At 39.7% G+C, this 18,669-nt stretch overlaps 1 protein-coding gene across 1 annotated transcript in view; it reads left to right on the top strand.

Moving 5' to 3' along the window:
- ccdc17 (coiled-coil domain containing 17) overlaps positions 1-9,183 on the top strand; it is a 63,041-nt gene extending 53,858 nt beyond the window's left edge. The window contains exons 9-14 of the mRNA XM_080196553.1: positions 1,822-2,027; positions 2,911-2,996; positions 4,378-4,593; positions 7,247-7,469; positions 8,052-8,162; positions 8,960-9,183. Of these exons, the coding sequence (XP_080052679.1) occupies positions 1,822-2,027; positions 2,911-2,996; positions 4,378-4,593; positions 7,247-7,469; positions 8,052-8,162; positions 8,960-9,115 (998 nt within the window). The 3' untranslated portion in view covers positions 9,116-9,183. The remainder of the gene's footprint in view (positions 1-1,821; positions 2,028-2,910; positions 2,997-4,377; positions 4,594-7,246; positions 7,470-8,051; positions 8,163-8,959) is intronic.
- Positions 9,184-18,669: the final 9,486 nt, after the last annotated feature.

Here is an 18,669-nt window from a genome sequence, read left to right as displayed (position 1 = left end):
AGTATACTTATACTATCCTGTGTGTGTATTTATGGTGACATACCTCCTGGTTGACACCTCAAGCTCCAGTTGAAGGTAGGCGTGGCTCATGTGTAATTTGGAAAGTATGTGACCCCCAGCCAGCTTTGAATACACCTTCTAAGTGTAGCATAGGGAATCTGTCTAAGTGGGAGGCTCTATTGGCCTTCAATTTATGATCCCCACAGACGGACCAAATCATCAGATGTTAAAACTGGGGCTATTGGAGCTGCCCATTCAGCAAATTGTACTGGGTGCACAATGTCAAGTTCCTCTGGACATTCCAATTTGGCCTCCACTTTGGCACATAGGACATCGAGAACTGGTCATGCCTTGAAGTATTTTGGTTGGGCTTCTGGGTCCATATCAAACTTTGTCCTGGCGCCTTTAATCTTCCTGTAGCCTTCTTGGAACACTTTGGGTTACTTCCCAATGACTTTGTATAATTTTCCAGTACCCGTTGTAAAGATCTGTTGCCAATCCAGGCAGATTTTCTGTAGCTAATCCCTTCCCAAAAGGCTGGGCCCTGGTCCTTGCACCACTGTTAGGTGGAGTTGCACTGTCTGCTGACCGTGGATAATTGGGGTTATGGTGGTCCCAACAATGTCGGCATTCCCCAGGGAATGTGGCCAATCTAGCCTTGCTGTCCTGCAGGCTTAAAGGCAAAATTCCCAATTGGAGTTTCCTATGTCTATCTTCATGTCGAAGGGGTAGCCATTTACCCGGAGTTTAATCTTGATTGGAACCATTTTGGGTGCAGTGATCAATTTATCTGCATCAATTCCTCATTCTTGGGCTGGTTTAACTAGTTTGTTTGCTCTTCAGTAAAGGGGTAGTATACTTGTTTCGGTAACCTTCTTTGGGGCAGACCTGATGACTACAAGTGCAACACGGATGTCTCGCTCCTTACTGTATTGTTGAGAGACTTCCCATCTATGTTCTGGAATCTTGTGGCCTCTGGCTCCACTCATCATTTCTTGGTTGCATTTGGAAGGTGTGAGCGGGGAACTTGGAGTTTGGAGGTTGGCCAAGGTTGAGGGTAATTCCATATATGGACTCCTGATGCTCCTGGACTCCTTTTCTTTTCACAGGAAAGCGCCAGTTCTATGGCTTTCTTGAGGTCTCTCAGTAGCTTCCTTTGAGTAGTATTGTCATTAATCCCATATAATAAACGGTCCCTTAATATTTCTGGAAAAGCTGACCCATACTTAATGTTCTGTCAGTTTCTGCAGTCTCGTCAAGAATTCAGTGACTGGTTCCCAAGGGATTCTATTTACCATATTAAGCCAATAACATTGTGATATAACAGAAGGTTTAGGGTCATTGTGATCCAGTACCACATCTGGCAAGTAAATCCACTACTATGATGTACTGACACTAGTCCCTGCCTCAGACTACAGTTCAGCAGGCCCAGTCCTACACCTGCCTTATAACAGGCTCAGGTAAGTTCCAACTGGACAGGCCACAGGCTGTTACCATGGGAACATGTATTCAACAAGCCCCTCGGAGATCAATCAGTGATTTCTCGTGGACTTTGTGGGGCTTATCACAGAGATTTGCGAACAATGATGGAAATAGTTTTTATCTTGACAGGTATTTATAGCATTCCAACAAGCAAAGATGATCAAATTTTGTTTCTCTCTCCTGCACATCACAATCCTTGTTGAACAAGTTCTCTAATCTGATCATGTATGTGAGGAGAACAGTAAAAGTTCCAAAGCTGTTGTAGAAATGTTCATTAACCGGAGTATTGTGTTTGAGTGATTGTAAAAAAAAATAAAGGTTTTCTGTGTTTTGGTTTAGAATTGGAAAAAGAAATGCAGGAGATGCATCGCGAGCATATAAACAAAGTTAATGACCTGCAAGGAGAAATTGAGATGCTGAAAAGTGAAGCCAACAAAATGCGAGTGCGAAGAGGGTTAAGATCACCACCACATCTGCTCCCACCCCCTCCCCCTCCCCCTCCCCCACATCCACCTTTGAACCAACACACTCAGGTGCCTCAGACGGTAAGAGCAATTCTGTGCTCTGCTGGTCAAAATTTGTTAAGTTCCATGTAAAGTTTTAAGGTTTCCTGCCATTTTGATCATTTTGGTGGAAGTAGCAGAGAGAGTTTGAGTAGCTATTTAATAAATTTGTGTAGTACATTTACGAGAATTTTTTTCATGAGTGGGTACTTGATCAGATGTTCAGAGTTCGCCATTTGGAAAATGCTGTGGACAATTTCATTATTTTCATTTAAACATTCACACCATTTGCACGTGGGTTCTGGTGGTGTTAATCTTTGTGAGTTCTGTTACTTTACTTGATTAAATCATAATCCATTGTATTGGAAGGCACATAATTTGTGGATATTTTCATTAAAGCATATGAACAACCATCCTATCTCAAAAAATCAAGTGTTTGAAAAAATAATGTTTACTATGTATTTTCTTCCTTGTAACTTTATACTTTACTTTGGTTCCTTCCCCTGACTTTTACCACGGATCTTCATTAACGCCCAACCCAGAATGGTGGGATGAAAATCTCCCCATATGAAATAAAATCTGATCTCAAAACACTGATATCCTGTATCAAACCAGGCAAAGGAGCACAGCACAAAACTGCTCACAGTTCATAATGTTTTCAATACCATTCAGTGAACACCTGGTTTACCATGATATCGAATGTTAAGAAAACTTGAAGATTAGGTTAGAATTAAGGCATATGGTGCTGACAAGGAAGTGAGAAGTTTGCTCAGTATCAAACGTCTGCTAAAAGTAACTTGAAAATGTTGATGCTCTAGCATTGAATTCGCAAATTAGCTAAATTGTGCTCGTGTTTCACGCTATGATAAAATCCAAGCACTCACAAAATGTGTGAACACATTAAACAAATCTCACTATTTTATAGGACCACGTCAGACCTCAGACACCAATGATTGCCAAACATTTACTGGATCCTCCAGATGCTTTAGGCCCTGCACCCTATGACCCAGCGTAAGTACCAACATTCTTGCTTCTTACAGATTCAATTATTTATATTCTCTGCAGCATCCAATTGACACACTCCATATCATTTTTAACCAACATCCTACACTTGTGAGTTAATTTTTCAGCCATAGACCAAGTTATGTTGCAACATAGAAGTATATTTTAATTTTCATTGTGAATAATCTGAACTGTGTAAAACATTGGTTAGGCCACAGTTAGAGTACTGTGTGAAGTTTTGGTTGCCACGCTATAGGAAGGATCTGATTGTACTAGAGAGGAAACAGAAGAGATTCATCAGGATGTTGCCTGGATTAGAGTATGTCAGCTATGAAGAGAGGCTGGGTAGGCTGGTGTTGCTCTCCTTAGAGCAGAGAAGGTTTAGAGGGGGTACCTGATGGAAGTGTACAAAATTATGAAGGACATAGGACACTTTTCCCCAACGTGGGGGGTGGGAGTCAATAACCAGGAGGCATAGTTTTACGGTAAGGGGCAGTAGATTTAGAGAGGATTTGAGGAAAAAGCTTTTTCACCCAGAGGGTGGTGGGAATCTGGAACTCACTGCCTGAAAGAATGGTGGAGGCAGGAGCCCTCATAACACTTGAGAAGCATGTATATGAGCAATACAGACCAATTGCAGGAAAATGGGATTCGAATAGATAGATGCATGATGGCAGGCACAGACACGATGGGCTGAAGGGCCTCTTTCTGTGCTGTGAACCTATGACTTTTTTCAATTGACGTGGGAGTGTCATGTACAGAAGTACACAAAGAAGTAAATTTGATGGGTGGCTTTACACTGATTGGAAAAGAGAAAATCTCATTCAAAAACCTAAATGTGGTTAGTTCATCTTCTGATCAAAGTAATACTGGATTAGCTCAATAAATATGTGCTTGAATTGCATGTGTGCAATTAAAGATTCCATCACAAAAATCCTACATCAGACTTCTTTTGCAATGTGCAATAAGTGATGACATCCATCACAGAGGCTCCAGTATCCAAATTATTTGAGAATGACAAGCTTTTTGCCATTCCTTGCTGTAGAATGTGTGGAGATTTTAAAGAAGAATTCAACTTAAAAATCAAAAGTTGCTTTTGTTAGTAATTTTTTCATGTTTAATGTTATAAAAGAAATGACTACGCTGTTTGTATGATACAATACAAAACAATTTGTAAGTGCCGTCACAGGAACTGGAAAGCACAATGGAAAGAAATGTTAATACACTATGGGTATTTGAAAACAACATCATCACTAAACAGAAATAACATCCCAAGATGTAACGCATTGTCTCCCTTTTGCTACAGGTTTGATGTTTTTGCTGCAAAGCTATTCTTGAACTTGGTATATTTAAAAAAGCATTGTTTCACAACTAATATTTCTGATTCCAGGGCAGGATTTGTTGTCTTTTATGATTTTCTTCTTGGCCTTCTTCCAACATATCGCCTTATTCGTTTGGTTACTGGATTGTATAATAATGGACAGGAGATGGGGAAGCCGTCTGCCTTGCCAGCAGTGTACTGTGAAATGGGAGGCGGGCCTCACTACATGTCTGAAGGAGTCAAAGGCAACTTTGCAATATTATCTGCAAAGCAGCCAGTGCCAAGGTAATAGCAATATATGCTATGGACAGAATGTATATGCTCTATTACAGTCTATAATGGGCATGTTTTCTATGGAAGGTGAAGTCTCTCCTTATCATTGGAGTGTGTATTCCATTTAAAATTTTCAGCTGCAAATTTTTGTGACTTTAAGATAAGCGCACGTGCCCACGTGATGGCCTAATGGTATTATCATTAGACTATTATTCCAGAAACTCAGCAAATGTTCTGGGCACTTGTGTTTGAATCCCACCACAGCAGGTGGTGGAATTTGAATTCAATAAAAAATATCTGGAATTAAGAATTTACTAATGATCATGAAACCATTGTCGATTGTCAGAAAAACTCATCTGGTTCACTAATGTCCTTTAGGGAAGGAAATCTCCCATCCTTACCTGGTCTGGCCTATATGTGACTCCAAGGCCACAGCAATGTGGTTGATTCTCAACTGTCTTTGGGCAACTAGGGATGGGCTACAAATGCTGGCCGGCCAGCAACACCCATGTCCCACGAATGAATAAAAAAAAATTCAAAACCTGTTATAGGTAAAGATAGTGCACTTTATAGGTTATACTGAATTCAACCTCTGATTTATGATTCTGGTCTCCCACATAGCAGGCCAGTGGTCTCTTGAATGGAGTTGATGCTTTAAAGTTAAAGTGAGGATCTTATAAAATGGGGGGTTCACAACAAGTTTGTGAGATTTCTGCTAGTCAACTATCCAAGAGGTTGGCTCTCATGTGAACTTTCAAATTGGAACAGATTAAATACTTTGGCTGCTTGATGACTTGTAACTAGTTGCAGAATACTAGCAGGCTACTGATGTTTGAATTGCTCTGCTGGGTCCTGAGGTAATGAAGATGTAGCCCTTGAAACCAATTTTTATCACATGAATGCTGTGTTAACACTTCTCAGACGCATCCAATCTAGTCTGAATGGAGGGAGGCCCATTGTGATAAAGGGGAAGTTGATAGTGGCTGTTGCGTTTCGATCTTTCCTTTTATCCAGTTTGAAACATGTAGGCTGGCAGTCTTAAAATTCAAGAGTCTTTGCATGTTGGTCCATCTTTAAATAATGGGATGTATGAATTCCACCAAATGGCTGTATATTTTTGCTGGAGAAATTATCCTGAATGTAGTTCAAATGCCAAAAGTCACATGATTTGCGGTAGCCATCTCAATAGCTTGTTTGTTTCCAATTTCAAAAAGTATTGACAAAGTTCATAATATGACATTCCTGTTCTAAGCATGACACACGAAAGAAACATTTTCATCTGAGATAATTCTGCTTCTGTTGCACAAATTTGCACTGATGAGGAGAATTATAGACAACAAAAATAGAACATGCTGAAAAATCTCAGCAGGTCTGACAGCATCTGTGGAGAGAGAATCGAGCCAACCATTTGAGTCTGGATGAGCCTTCATCAGAGCACTCTGTTCAATGGCTTTTTCAGTTGGAATTTCATGGTGTTGCTTAGATTTGAACACTATAACTTTTAAAAGCAGGTACAAACATGGCTGCCACAACTATGTGACCTATACAAGTTCAAAAACATTTCCCAAAGGTAGTGATGGACTGATGCATCCTGTGTTGTGGTCTTTCATGCTTTTGAGTGTTATGCGATGACGGACCATCACTATGCGATGAGACTCATTCCATGTTCACACCCATTGAGTTTCAATGCCTCCATTGTCTATGATGAGACAAAATGATGGTGAATTGGCTGGTATCACAATTTAACATTCATCCGTAACAAAAGAACTTGTGAATTTTGCAAGTGGTTGGCATTGTTCATATCTTAATGAGAAATTTGCTTGAGTTTCGGGTGTTGTCTCGAGTTGACATTTCCAAAATCACAGTGTTGTGTCCATTTTCAAAATTACAACTTTAGAATATGTAGTATCTTCTTGCCTGCAGTGGGCGTGGCATGCATCAATGTGGCTGATGTCATGGATGGAGGTATATATGGAAAGATACTGTGGGCTGAAAGCTAAGTTTTCAATAGTTTGATTCAGCTAATGAAAGTGATGAAAGAGAGCGAGGGAGTCAGTGGTGAGAGTTTGTGGCTATACAAAGGATGATGCTTTAGTCTTCCCAACATTAACTCAAAGAAGTTGAAACTTATCCACGTCTGGGTGCTTGACAAGGAGACTGACATCAGAGAGGCAATGGAGAGATTGAGAGAAGTGGTAGATATGTAAAACCAGATGTTGACTCCAGCATGTCTTTGATTGATATGACATGTAAATGCGAAAGAAGAAAAACCAAGGGTAGATACTTGGGGGACACTTGGAGACACCTCATAGGTGGAAAGAGAAACCATACTTGGTGATACACCATCTATAATTAGAGGCGGGAGGGGAACCAGGTGACTGCTGATACATAAGACGGGACAAGGAGAGGAGAATGGTGTGCTTGATCATGTTGGAGGATGAATTGGGCTAATGACCTATGGCCAGTCATAGAGAATATCATTTATTACTATGGTCAGGGTTGTTTTGATGCTGTCCATGATGCTGAAGCTTAATTGGCAGGGCTCAGCTGGGGCTCGTGGAAGAGATGGACATGGAGAAAAATAGCAATGTGTTCAAAGTCCCTGAACAGTAAAAGGTCAAAGAAGTCCTTCTAACTTTCTTCTTTTGTTTGCATCCATTGTTAGAGTCCGTCCTTCCCCTGGAATTTCGCTGGTAATTGAACTTCAAGCTGCAGGGGGCTTTGATCCATATGGCCAAGAAATTCACCGTCTGGTTTCCAGAGGCTGGGCAAAGATTGATATCTTTGATAATCACAATCAGGTTAACAGTGGACGGTGGAAAGTTCCAATACGATCTCTACCAGTAAAACCATCCCTCACAACTGGCCAGCTCAACGGAATCCCTCAGGTAGGGATGCCCCAGAGGTACACTCACCAAGCCAAAAGTATAATCAGTTATATTTTCCTCTTTGCAGTCTGGATAATGCAGGTTGAATGTTGCCAAAACAAAACTGTGATATCAACCCACATCTGGTCAGCCAAATATTCCACTGCCCAGATATGTTAAAAGAGAGACTGTGAAATGTGTTGATCAACCTCCCATATCTTGGCAGTTACATCTCTGAAAAGGCCACCACTAACTAGAAGATCCCAATACTGGACCAGCTCAACCTTCTTCAGAAACAAGTTTCTGATAACCAAAACCTCTAAGTCAACAAGAATCCTAGTGTCCAGAGCAATTGTCGGTCGTGAATGTAGCCCAATCCATCACACAAACCAACCTCCCATCCATTGACTCTCTCTACACTTCCCGTTGCCTCGGCAAATTAGCCAGCATAACTAAGGACCCCATGTGCCCCAGACATTCTCTCTTCCACCTTCTTCTATCTGGAAAAAAAAACAAAAGTCTAAGGTCACATACCAACTAACTAAATAAAACTATTTACATTCTTAGGGAATTAATAGATTCACTTTTATTTTCAAATTTTAGGTTGGCAGTGCTGAAGTCTTCTTAAGAGTGTTAAATGCAAGAGATGCTGATGTGCAATCAATGGCTGCTATTGATCCTCACAATGCTTCCATGTATCAATATCCACCATTGGTAAGTCTGCTGCAGTTCTGCATGGAATTTGCTAGGAGTCATTGCTAAGCTTGTTGGTAGGAATTCTTCCAGTCTTGAATATGACTGCAACCTAGGAAACTGAGTTGATATCAAGCTTGGGGCGGCACGGTAGCACAGTGCTTAGCACTGCTGCTTCACAGCTCCAGGGTCCTGGGTTCGATTCCCGTCTTGAGTCACTGTCTGTGTGGAGTTTGCACATTCTCCTCGTGTCTGCGTGGGTTTCCTCCGGGTGCTCTGGTTTCCTCCCACAGTCCAAAGGTGTGCAGGTTAGGTTGATTGGGCATGCTAAAATTGCCCCTTAGTGTCCTGGGATGTGTAGGTTAGAGGGATTAGTGGGTAAATGTATAGGGATATGGGGATAGGGCCACAGTGGGATTGTGGTCGGTGCAGACTCGATGGGCCGAAGGGCCTGTTTCTGCAGTTAGGGTTCTATGTTGAGTTGGGTCAAAGGGTGAAAGTTCTTCATGGACCCCATAGGGATGGTTAAAGGAAAATCCAGTCCAGAAAACTGTGTACATAATTTTAAATTTTCTATTGTTCCCATTTTTGTTTTAATTGGAACTAAATCCAAGTTCTAATCAAAGTTAACAGCTATGTAAATCTAGCCGTTTGAGCCATTTTAGCTTTAATTTCCATTCCACATAACATAACAGCTTACATTTGAAGACAATAGCACATTGGTAAAGATCATGCATCTGTGTTGAAAGACCAATTGGACAATCACTAAGACTGTACTCTTCAAAAAGTCAATGTTAACTATTGTGTTTCATTTACAGATGGCAGGCCACAGTGTTCCTCCCCCTGAAAACCTGCTTCCCCCTCAACATCCTTCTTTTCATCATCCTCCGGCTCATTATCTCCCTCTTCCTTCTCATGTTGACCTTCCACCTAATGATGGCCACGCTGATCTCAACAAACGCAATCAAAGGTGAGAGAGAGAAAGCGTAAGATCGATCCTTTCCTTGACAGAGCTTCCCACACAGCTGTCACAATCTGAACATATGACAGTATTAAGGCTAAAATGATTAATTTCATTGAAGATCAGAATGACTTAATGACCATTTTCCATGAACATTGCAAATAAGACACTCTCATGTGAGACAACTTACTGAGAGACAGACTTTCATTTTGTATTTACAATGGGAGTACATCATGTCAATAATCTTCCGCAGAATTTCGTAACACTAAATTTAAGAGCATTTTAAAGGTAATCTCTTGAACCATACTTTGCCCTGTATGAAGTTCAGTCCAATTTTATAATAGTGACAGATCATATCACGTTTGCTACTGATTTTATTGTATCTGATTTTAGTTCTAATAAAAAAGCTTTCAAAAAGCCTGCATGAAAAATGTTGTGTTGTAACCAATGAAATAACAAACATCATATGCTTTAGGAGAAAATTGTTGGAAGGTCTAAAGCCCACTGAGACCCTAACTGCAATGTCAATGTATAGTAAAACCTACCATTTAGACATAACAATGTAAGAAATAGGAGTTGGAATAGGCCATTTGTCCTTTGAGCTGGTTAACCGTTCATCAAAACAATGGCTGATCTTCCCACTATGTCCCCATATTCCTTGATTCCCTGACTACTTTAAATCTATCGATTGCTGTTTTGAACACACTGAGCAACGAGATACCCACAGCACACTCAAATAGAGAATTCTAACACTCACAATCCTTCGAGCTAAGAAATTTTTCCTCTGTCTCTTAATCTGAGATTGAGACACGATACAATAGAAATGGTTTCTTCCATTGTTATTTACTGTTAGATTCTTATCAATTCAAATTTTGAAGAAAATAATTGGGGGAATGACTATGGCAATACTTGCTAAACATTTTCTTTAAAAAGTCATTATGTTATACCTGACTAATCAAAAGACCATAGAAAGCATTCCAAAAATATAAAAATTCACTTGAAACGTACTCATCTGGTCTTCTCCGCAGTTCTTTGCACAGTAGAGACTATTTATTAAAATAATATGCTATATTGGAGGCTTTGATGGCAAATTTAACTTTTTTTCAAATTTTTTTCTCTACTTCTTATGATTTTATTAAATATGATCTGTCATTTCACTGCACCCAATGCACCTGCACATTTTGTTGTTTCTTAATGACTGCATCATCTCATTGATCTTTTCTAGTGCTACCTGTTTTCTATTAAGTAATTTTTAGCATATATAACACTAACTCCCACACTGTAAGTGATGTATCTGTTGGTTCTGTTCCTCAATCTTCACACTCTCTTTATCTCTAATTTCTAAAGGTCCTGTTAATCTAGTTTTTAATCTGCTGAAGGGTGCACCTCAGAACTGTCATAAACTTACATGTTGTATTTACAATGGGAGTATATAATGTCAATAATCTTTTGCAGAATTTTGTAACACTAAATTTAAGAGCACTTTAAAGGTCCTCTCTTGAACCATACTTTGCCCTGTATAAAGCTCAGTCCAATTATACAATTGTGACAGATCACACCAGATTTGCGACTGATTTATTGTATCTGATTTTAGTTCTAATAAAAATGTTTTCAAAAAAACCTGCATGGAAAGTGTTGTAATCGATAAAGTAACAAACGTCAAATGTTTTTGGAGAAAATTGTTGGAAGGTCTAAAGCCCACTGAGACCTTAACTGCAATGTCATTGTATAGTATAGTATGTATTGAATTGATGATCTAACAATAAATAATAATGGAAGAAACCACTTCTGTTGTATCTTGTCTCAATCTCAGAGTCAGAGCCTGAGGAAAAATTTCTTAGCTCGAAGGATTGTAAATGTTGGCATTCTCTACTTGAAACTACTTTACAGATCTTATCTGATCTGTTTTGTATTTCCAACTTCTCCTGTTTTTATATCAGATTGCCAACATTTGCTGGTTTTCATTTTTATTTTGCCATTTCTAAAGTGTAGGTGGAATGGTGAGAAGACATTCATAACCTTAGGTACTGTGGTAAAATTATGACGTGTTATAGTACTGATAAGCTTATTTGGGTCATCAAATCAATTCCTATCAAAAGTTGCGTGGCTCCAAATCTTGGACAATAAATAGATTATACAACTTACATGAGAAGGAAGCAAGGATATCACCAAGCATTATTTCTTCCATGTCCTAGGGGAAAGAAATCTTATTCCAGTTTTTTGTGGGCCTTTAATTTTCAGCTTCTCTTGAAGATACTAATTCATTTGGGGTAGAAGCCTACAGTCACAGGCCAGTACTCCAAACCTTTCCTTCTGAGCCCCGTCTGGGAGAGCTCCTTTTTAATGAAGCACATCATTGTAAGATGAACAATTTACTGAAGGTGATGCAACAAGATTATCATTTCTCCTCTAAAGAGTGACTGGACCTGAGTTTTAATAGACAAATTAGAATGGAAAAGACCCTTCCATCAATATAACAATCCAGAATAAGAGGACATAATCATAAAATTAGAAATAACAGGCAAGGAAAAACATCACATGGTGTACTGCCCAGAAGGTCACGGATAGAAGAATACATTTTGTTGGTTAAAAGAGAGACAGATAATTACTTAGACCCTTTAAATCCGTCTTGTTGCTATTCCAGCCGGTTGTGACTTAATCGACTGGTGATTTGTGCCATTACCCCTGAAAAAATTCATTGGAACAACTTGTCTAACTATGTCTTGGGGAGACTAGGAGTGCTGCTCTGATTTAACTTGTGAATAAATTGTTGTAGGATGGAGAGGGATTTGTGGTGGGAAACTTAGTGCTCCAGCCTTTAAAAGTTTGCATCAATGTAATCTAGTGGCAGGTTATTGAAAGCACAGCAGTTGAGTTGTGTTTCACAAGTGTAGGATTTATCACATTTGATGTTCAAGTTTACCTCACTCTTTCGCAGAAATTTTTCTGTCCTTCACGCCAGCGAGATCTTACGGTCCCGCCAATGGTGCACCCCGCCACAGGTTTGCTGGTGGCAGGGAATGCACCATTGGCGTAATTGTATGGTCCTGTCATTGTCAACAGAAACCATAAAATCCTGCACTAGCAAATGGCATGCTGCTTCCCAACACTGCCAAACATGCTGCAGAGAGGGAGAAAAATCCCACCATTATGTTGACCTTTTGAGTAATTCCTTGTATGCATCGAGATATGATATTAACATTCACACAACATTTATGTGGGCTATGAAGGATAGCACATATTGAACCTCTATGCCAGCTTGAAATCTCTAGACTTGCAAGAGAGCCATATGATTGAGCACTGTGTGAACAAGAGTTACTGAAGAACCACGAACGTGAAGCAATCTATACCTTTATATTATATACTGCTAAGGTCTTTGTATATCTGAGGACTCTATATGAATGAATCCATAAATAAAATATAAGGAATAACATAAGAAGACAAAAAGGACATCTGAAATAGTCACTGAGACCATTAGCTTGCTTTGTGTTTGAATCTATTTACAAAACACAGTCAGATCTTAATAATTTTCCTGGCTTTTCTGGAGTTTTTATCTGTGCGTAACTTAGAAGGGAACTTGAAATTAATGATGTTTCGGCAGCTATGCTCCTTTCATCATTGTCAGTTGTAGAAGTCAGGCGAATTATATCTCTAAATCGATCCATTTTAAAACAAAATTAGTACAAGGTCTGGAAATGCTCCAAATCAGCTTGTAATGGCTAGTCACAACCCTAGCATATTTACCAGGGATAGCGAACAAAGATTTTTGGGGATCAATGTCCAAATTTCCTGGGAACCAGAGGGGCAAAATGTTGAATTTCTGTTCTGTGAGGATCAATTATATTGTCCAGAAGTGGATTTGAGCCATGAGTGGGAGAAAAGTGAATTCTCTCCTTTGCCCTAGAATATGTTTGGAATTCCCAAGTGGAGCGACTGTGGGATGTCATACCCTTCAGGGTTTGAGTAACACTGCCAATGCAGTCTCACAGTCACCCAACTTGACTATAGTATGAAAATGGCAGAAGGGTTTGTGTTTTAATGTACAATATTGTGAATGCTGGAATTCTGAAATTGTATAAATGTTGGAAATACTCAAAAGTCTGGCATTTGTGGAAAAGAGAAACAGAATTTCAGGTCTGTGACCTTTCATTGAAACCAGCAGGAGAGTCTGAAGATTTTGGGGATAAGTGTGCACTCAAGAGCAAAAAGTTGATTTCAATACAGACTTCCAAAATGTCCGGTCAAAATACTTCCTCCTAACTAATGATAGCTTCATGCCTCAGTTGGAATGTAAAGTTAACTGTTGTGAATTCAGCGAACAGCCTTCAGGTTCCCAGTAACAACACAGAAGTATTGACTTGTTTTAAACCTTTAATTCTCTTGAAGTGGCTGTCAAACTGACATTCACAGTCTAATTGGCGCTTAGGTTAACAAGTTGACAAACAAAGCAACACTCAGCTGTAATTTTAGGTTTAATAAAACAGTAAAATATACCTTTGTAGGCCACCATGGTTTGTGAGCATAAAAACAAATCAAGCAGGATAATTCCTACATGTGTCTCCTTCTGGTCTGACATTTCACGGTCAATGTTATGTAACTTTATTGTGTTCAAATTTATATTGTTTAATGCAAGATCTAAAGAAATAGCTAGCAGATCTGACGTTGGATAATTATCTGAAGAGAAAAGAATGGCAAGATTACAGGGCAAAGGCGGCGTCAGTGGGGGGAGGAAGGATTGGAGTTCGGTGGAGAGATTGGTGAGTTCAGTGGTGGTAAGCTCTTACAAGAAGCCTGAACAGACATAGTGGACCAAATGGCTTCCGCCTATGCTGCAGCTATTGTTAAATGTTGAATACATTTGATTGTGATTGCAAATCTTTTGTCAAGTAAATTAATCTGCATTTTACATTTCAACACAATCAAACAATGTGCCCAACCTACTCTTCCAGTTTTACCACAGCAGAGGCAGTCTATTTTCCTATGTGGCAATGTTTTTCTAGGATTAAGCACATTCCAAAGAGCACAATAGCAGCTGAAATAGGAATGGAACTTGCAAAGGAACTAAAACCCTTGATTCTTAGTCCTTAATCACAACAGCCTGAAAATCTGGTATCCTGCCTCCACCAGCAGAACTATGGTGCAGGGAGACTGTCAGTAGTAATTGATTCAGAGGAGGTCATTAACAGTTCTGAAGTTTATTTATGTCACAAGTAGACTTACATTAACACCGCAATGAAGTTACTGTGAAAATCCCCTCGTTGCCACACTCTGGTGCCTATTCAGGTACACTGAGGGAGAATTTAGCGTGGCAATGCACCTAACCAGCACATCTTTCAGAATGTAGGAGAAAACTAGAGGGCTCTGAGGAAACCAGCACAGACACAGGGAGAACGTGCAAACTTCACATAGACAGTGACCCGATCTGCAAATCGAACCTGGGACTCTGGCGCTGTGAGGCAGCAGTCCTTGCGACTGTGATGCCCTTTGTCAGGACAGCTTCAGGGCATTGACAGAACAGGCAGACCACATGTGTAAAAGGGCTCTGAGATACTTGTTCTAATCATCTAATGGAAATTGAAGTGCCATTCCATCATGAGGATGAGACCACACAGGAAAGGCTAATGGAAAAATCAAAAAATAATTTCTCCTGTTTATGGGAGGCAACTGCCTCAAAAATAAAGAATTTACTGACATGGGGTATTTACGAGGCTCTGAAAGGAACGCACACAGCTCTTAGCCTGATAATTCCCAGGTAGTTTTTCTCAGACATGCCTCCTCGGGAGGAGGTTGAGCATGTGGAAGATTTGCCTGTACTACATGATTGGAATTTACCACGAAGCCAAGTGGGCTGAAAATAGAACACTGCAGCACAAATAAGCCCTTCGGCCCACAAGTTGCGCCGATCACATCCATACCTACCAAGCCGTAGAACTATCTGTAACTCCCAATCCCATTAAATCCCATATACTCATCCAGAAGTCTTTTAAAAGACCCCAACGAGTTCACCTTTACCACCACCGACGGCAGCCGATTCCACTTACTCACCACCCTCTGAGTGAAAAACTTACCCCTAACATCTCCTCTGTACTTGCTTCCCAGCACCTTAAACCTGTGTCCTCTTGTAGCGACCATTTCAGCCCTGGGAAATAGCCTCTGAGAATCCACCCTATCTGTTCCTCTCAACATTTTATAAACCTCTATCAGGTCACCTCTCAACCTTCGTCTCTCCAGGGAGAAGAGACATATGGCATTTGGAGGTTGTGCTCCAAAATCTGGGCCTCTGATGGACAATGTCTCTGATCTTTTGATACTCTGCAATCGACAATGGTTCAAGCTGAATCATTTGATTCAGTGAGGTTTTTGCACAGGGAACAGAATGCGGTTGTACTGTTACTTAAGCATTATACTTTTTTATCCAGGTGGATCTCCTGATGCCTTTTCCATACAGCTCACTTGGTTTCCCAGAAAGAATCCTATATATCTATGCCAGAACAGGCTAAGGAAATTAGGCATGTCAGCTACGACTCTCACCAAGTTTTACAGATGCACCACAGAAAGCATTCTTTCTGGTTGTGTCACAGCTTGGTATGGTTCCTGCTTTGCCCAAGACCTCAAGGAACTACAAAAGGTTGTGAATGTAGCCAGTCCATCACACAAACCAGCCTCCCATCAATTGCTCTGCCTATACTTCCCACTGCCTTGGTAAAGCAGCCAGCATAATTAAGGACCCTGCGAACCTCAGACATTCTCCCTTACACCTTCTTCCATCAGGAAAAAGATACAAAAGTCTAAGGTCACGTACCAACAGATTTAAGGACAGCTTCTTCCCTGCTGCAGTCAGACTTTTGAATGGACTTACCTTGCATTAAGTTGATCTTTCTCTACACCCTAGTTATGACCGTAACACTACATTCTGCGCTCTCTCGTTTCCTTCTCTATGAACAGTATGTTTTGTCTGTATAGCATGCAAGGAACAATACTTGTCACATATATTAACATACAGTGAAAATAATAAATCAAATCAGATCAAATGCTGCATAAGCAGTGTTTGTGTCCGTGAACCTGTATTCTTATACCTATATCAGAAAACAAACTTAGGAAAGTTAGTAGAATCATGTAAAAATGCAGAAAAGTGAACAAGGATTCACTGGAATAATAAGCTTCAGATCCTATAGGAAAGGTTTAAAAACACGGGCTTATTATTCCAATGAATCCTTGTTCACTTTTCTGCATTTTTACATGATTCTACTAACTTTCCTAAGTTTATTTTCTGATATAGGTATAAGAATACAGGTTCACGGACACAAACACTGCTTATGCAGCATTTGATCTGATTTGATTTATTATTTTCACTGTATGTTAATATATGTGACAAGTATTGTTCCTTGCATGCTATACAGACAAAACATACTGTTCATAGAGAAGGAAACGAGAGAGCGCAGAATGTAGTGTTACGGTCATAACTAGGGTGTAGAGAAAGATCAACTTAATGCAAGGTAAGAAAAATTTGCAATTCAGAATTTTAAACCACTTGGAAGGGTGACTTCATATTGCCCTTAGGATATTAGTAGTCGAAATGGTTATAGCACTGGCTAATAACTCAGAATTCAAATTCCCTGTAGAAAATTGTAAAGATGGCAAATAAGAAAATTGATATGTGGACTTTCACTAAAATAAGAAAACAAAAGATGGTGCTTTTGTTAAAACCCAACTGGTCACCAACGCAGTCTGACCCGGTCTGACTCACATGATTCGAGTCCCAAGCTCATGTGGTTGACTCTTAACCACCTGAGAACAATTTACATTGGACAGTAAATATTACCTTGCCAATGTTTCTTAAATCCCAAGAACAGATTAGAAGTATAGTGAATTACTGTTTACACTGGTTTGTGAATGGGTAAGAGATTTAAGATTCTCACTAGGAAAAAAGTGGAAGCTGAAAGATATTTTTCTCTGCAGGATTATGATTTACTATAAGCAAACCGCTTGTAAAATAATTGGAAATTTTAAAGTATATGAAGGATATGATAAATGCGGCCACACTTGGAGTATTGTCTACAGTTCTGGTTGCCGCATTATAAGAAGCATGTGGAGGCATTGGAAAGGGTGCAGAGGAGGTTTACCAGGATGTTGCCTGGTATGGTGGGAAGGTCTTATGAGGAAAGACTGAGGGACTTGAGGTTGTTTTCATTAGAAAGAAGAAGGTTGAGAGGTGACCTAATTGAGGCATACAAGATGATCAGAGGGTAAGATAGGGTGGATAGTGAGAGCCTTTTTCCTCGGATGGTGACGGCTAACATGAGGGGACATACCTGTAAATTAAGGGGTGGTAATTATAAGACGGATGTCGGAGGTAGGTTCTTTACTCTGAGGGTAGTAAGGGCGTGGAATGTCCTGCCTGCAGCAGTTGTGGACTTGCCAACTTTAAGGGCATTCAAATGGTCAGTGGATAGGCATATGGATAACATTTGGAATTTTTTAGGTTAGAGGATCATTAGATTCGTTCCACTGGTCAGCGCAACATTGAGGGCCCAAGGGCCCGTACTGCACTGCTATGTTCTAAGTTCTAAATGGAAAAGGATTGGGATTCAAGAAGATCACACCAATTATACAATCAATTTTGACACGGCTGTTATAAGCCATATGGCTTTTTCCTATTATACAATTTTGTTGATTAATAAAAATCACTGAATTGCTGTGTATAACAAACCCCTCACAAATCTCTGAAAAACAATCACATTAATAAGTTACTATGAGTGAATGTTAGTACTTGTTTCATTCTTGGAGTTTCTTCTTCTGTCAAGGTAAATGTTAAAATAGTCCTGCTTATTCTTTTCTCCCTTTTGCCTTGCAATTAGACTGGGAGGAATGATACCTTGTTCCAAATCTCTTACAATGTTGTGAGTCTCACCATAAGAAGGAGTCCCATAGATATTTTGTCCGTCCTTATCTAAAATACCACACCTCCACTCGACAGCTCCTCAAACCACTTGGCTAAAATTTTCAGAGATCACCATGCCTGTATCAAGTGCTCCACCACATGCTGTACTACTTACCTGACTGGTTCTGTTCATTTTACATGTTAAGTAAGGGAATTCTTATTTTTATTGCTGCCTGATTTCACCTCATACCAAGAGTTCAACTTTACAGTTGAAACTATCCAATATAGTAATGTTGACTCCCTAGCAAAATTCCAGTTGAAAAATCTAAATAAAATTGACTGTGGGAGCAGGATAACTGTAGCCTGAAATTTGCACATAATGTAACCTTTGCTTGCAATGGAAGGGCCTCTTCAGCCATAGTATGGATTTTGCCTATTTGAAGGGCTACTCAATAATGTCAACATTATTATTCATTTATGCCAAATCCAGTATTTGTTTCCAATCCTAATTACCCTGGAAAAGGTGGTAAGATTGCTTAAGCCATTTCAAAGGCCAGTTAAAAGTTAACCATATTAACCACATGTATGGAATAAGAACATTGGTAAACCTATGGATGTTTACAACAATCCGGTAGTTACATGATCGTTGTTACTGATATTAACTTTTTATGCCAGGTTTATTTAAT

The sequence above is a fragment of the Carcharhinus amblyrhynchos genome, chromosome 9 (genome assembly GCF_965287045.1).
Source record: "Carcharhinus amblyrhynchos chromosome 9, sCarAmb.v2.hapA, whole genome shotgun sequence".
Lineage (NCBI taxonomy): Eukaryota > Metazoa > Chordata > Chondrichthyes > Carcharhiniformes > Carcharhinidae > Carcharhinus > Carcharhinus amblyrhynchos.
Note: the sequence above shows the minus strand (reverse complement) of the source record. Positions and strands in the feature narration are given on the sequence as shown.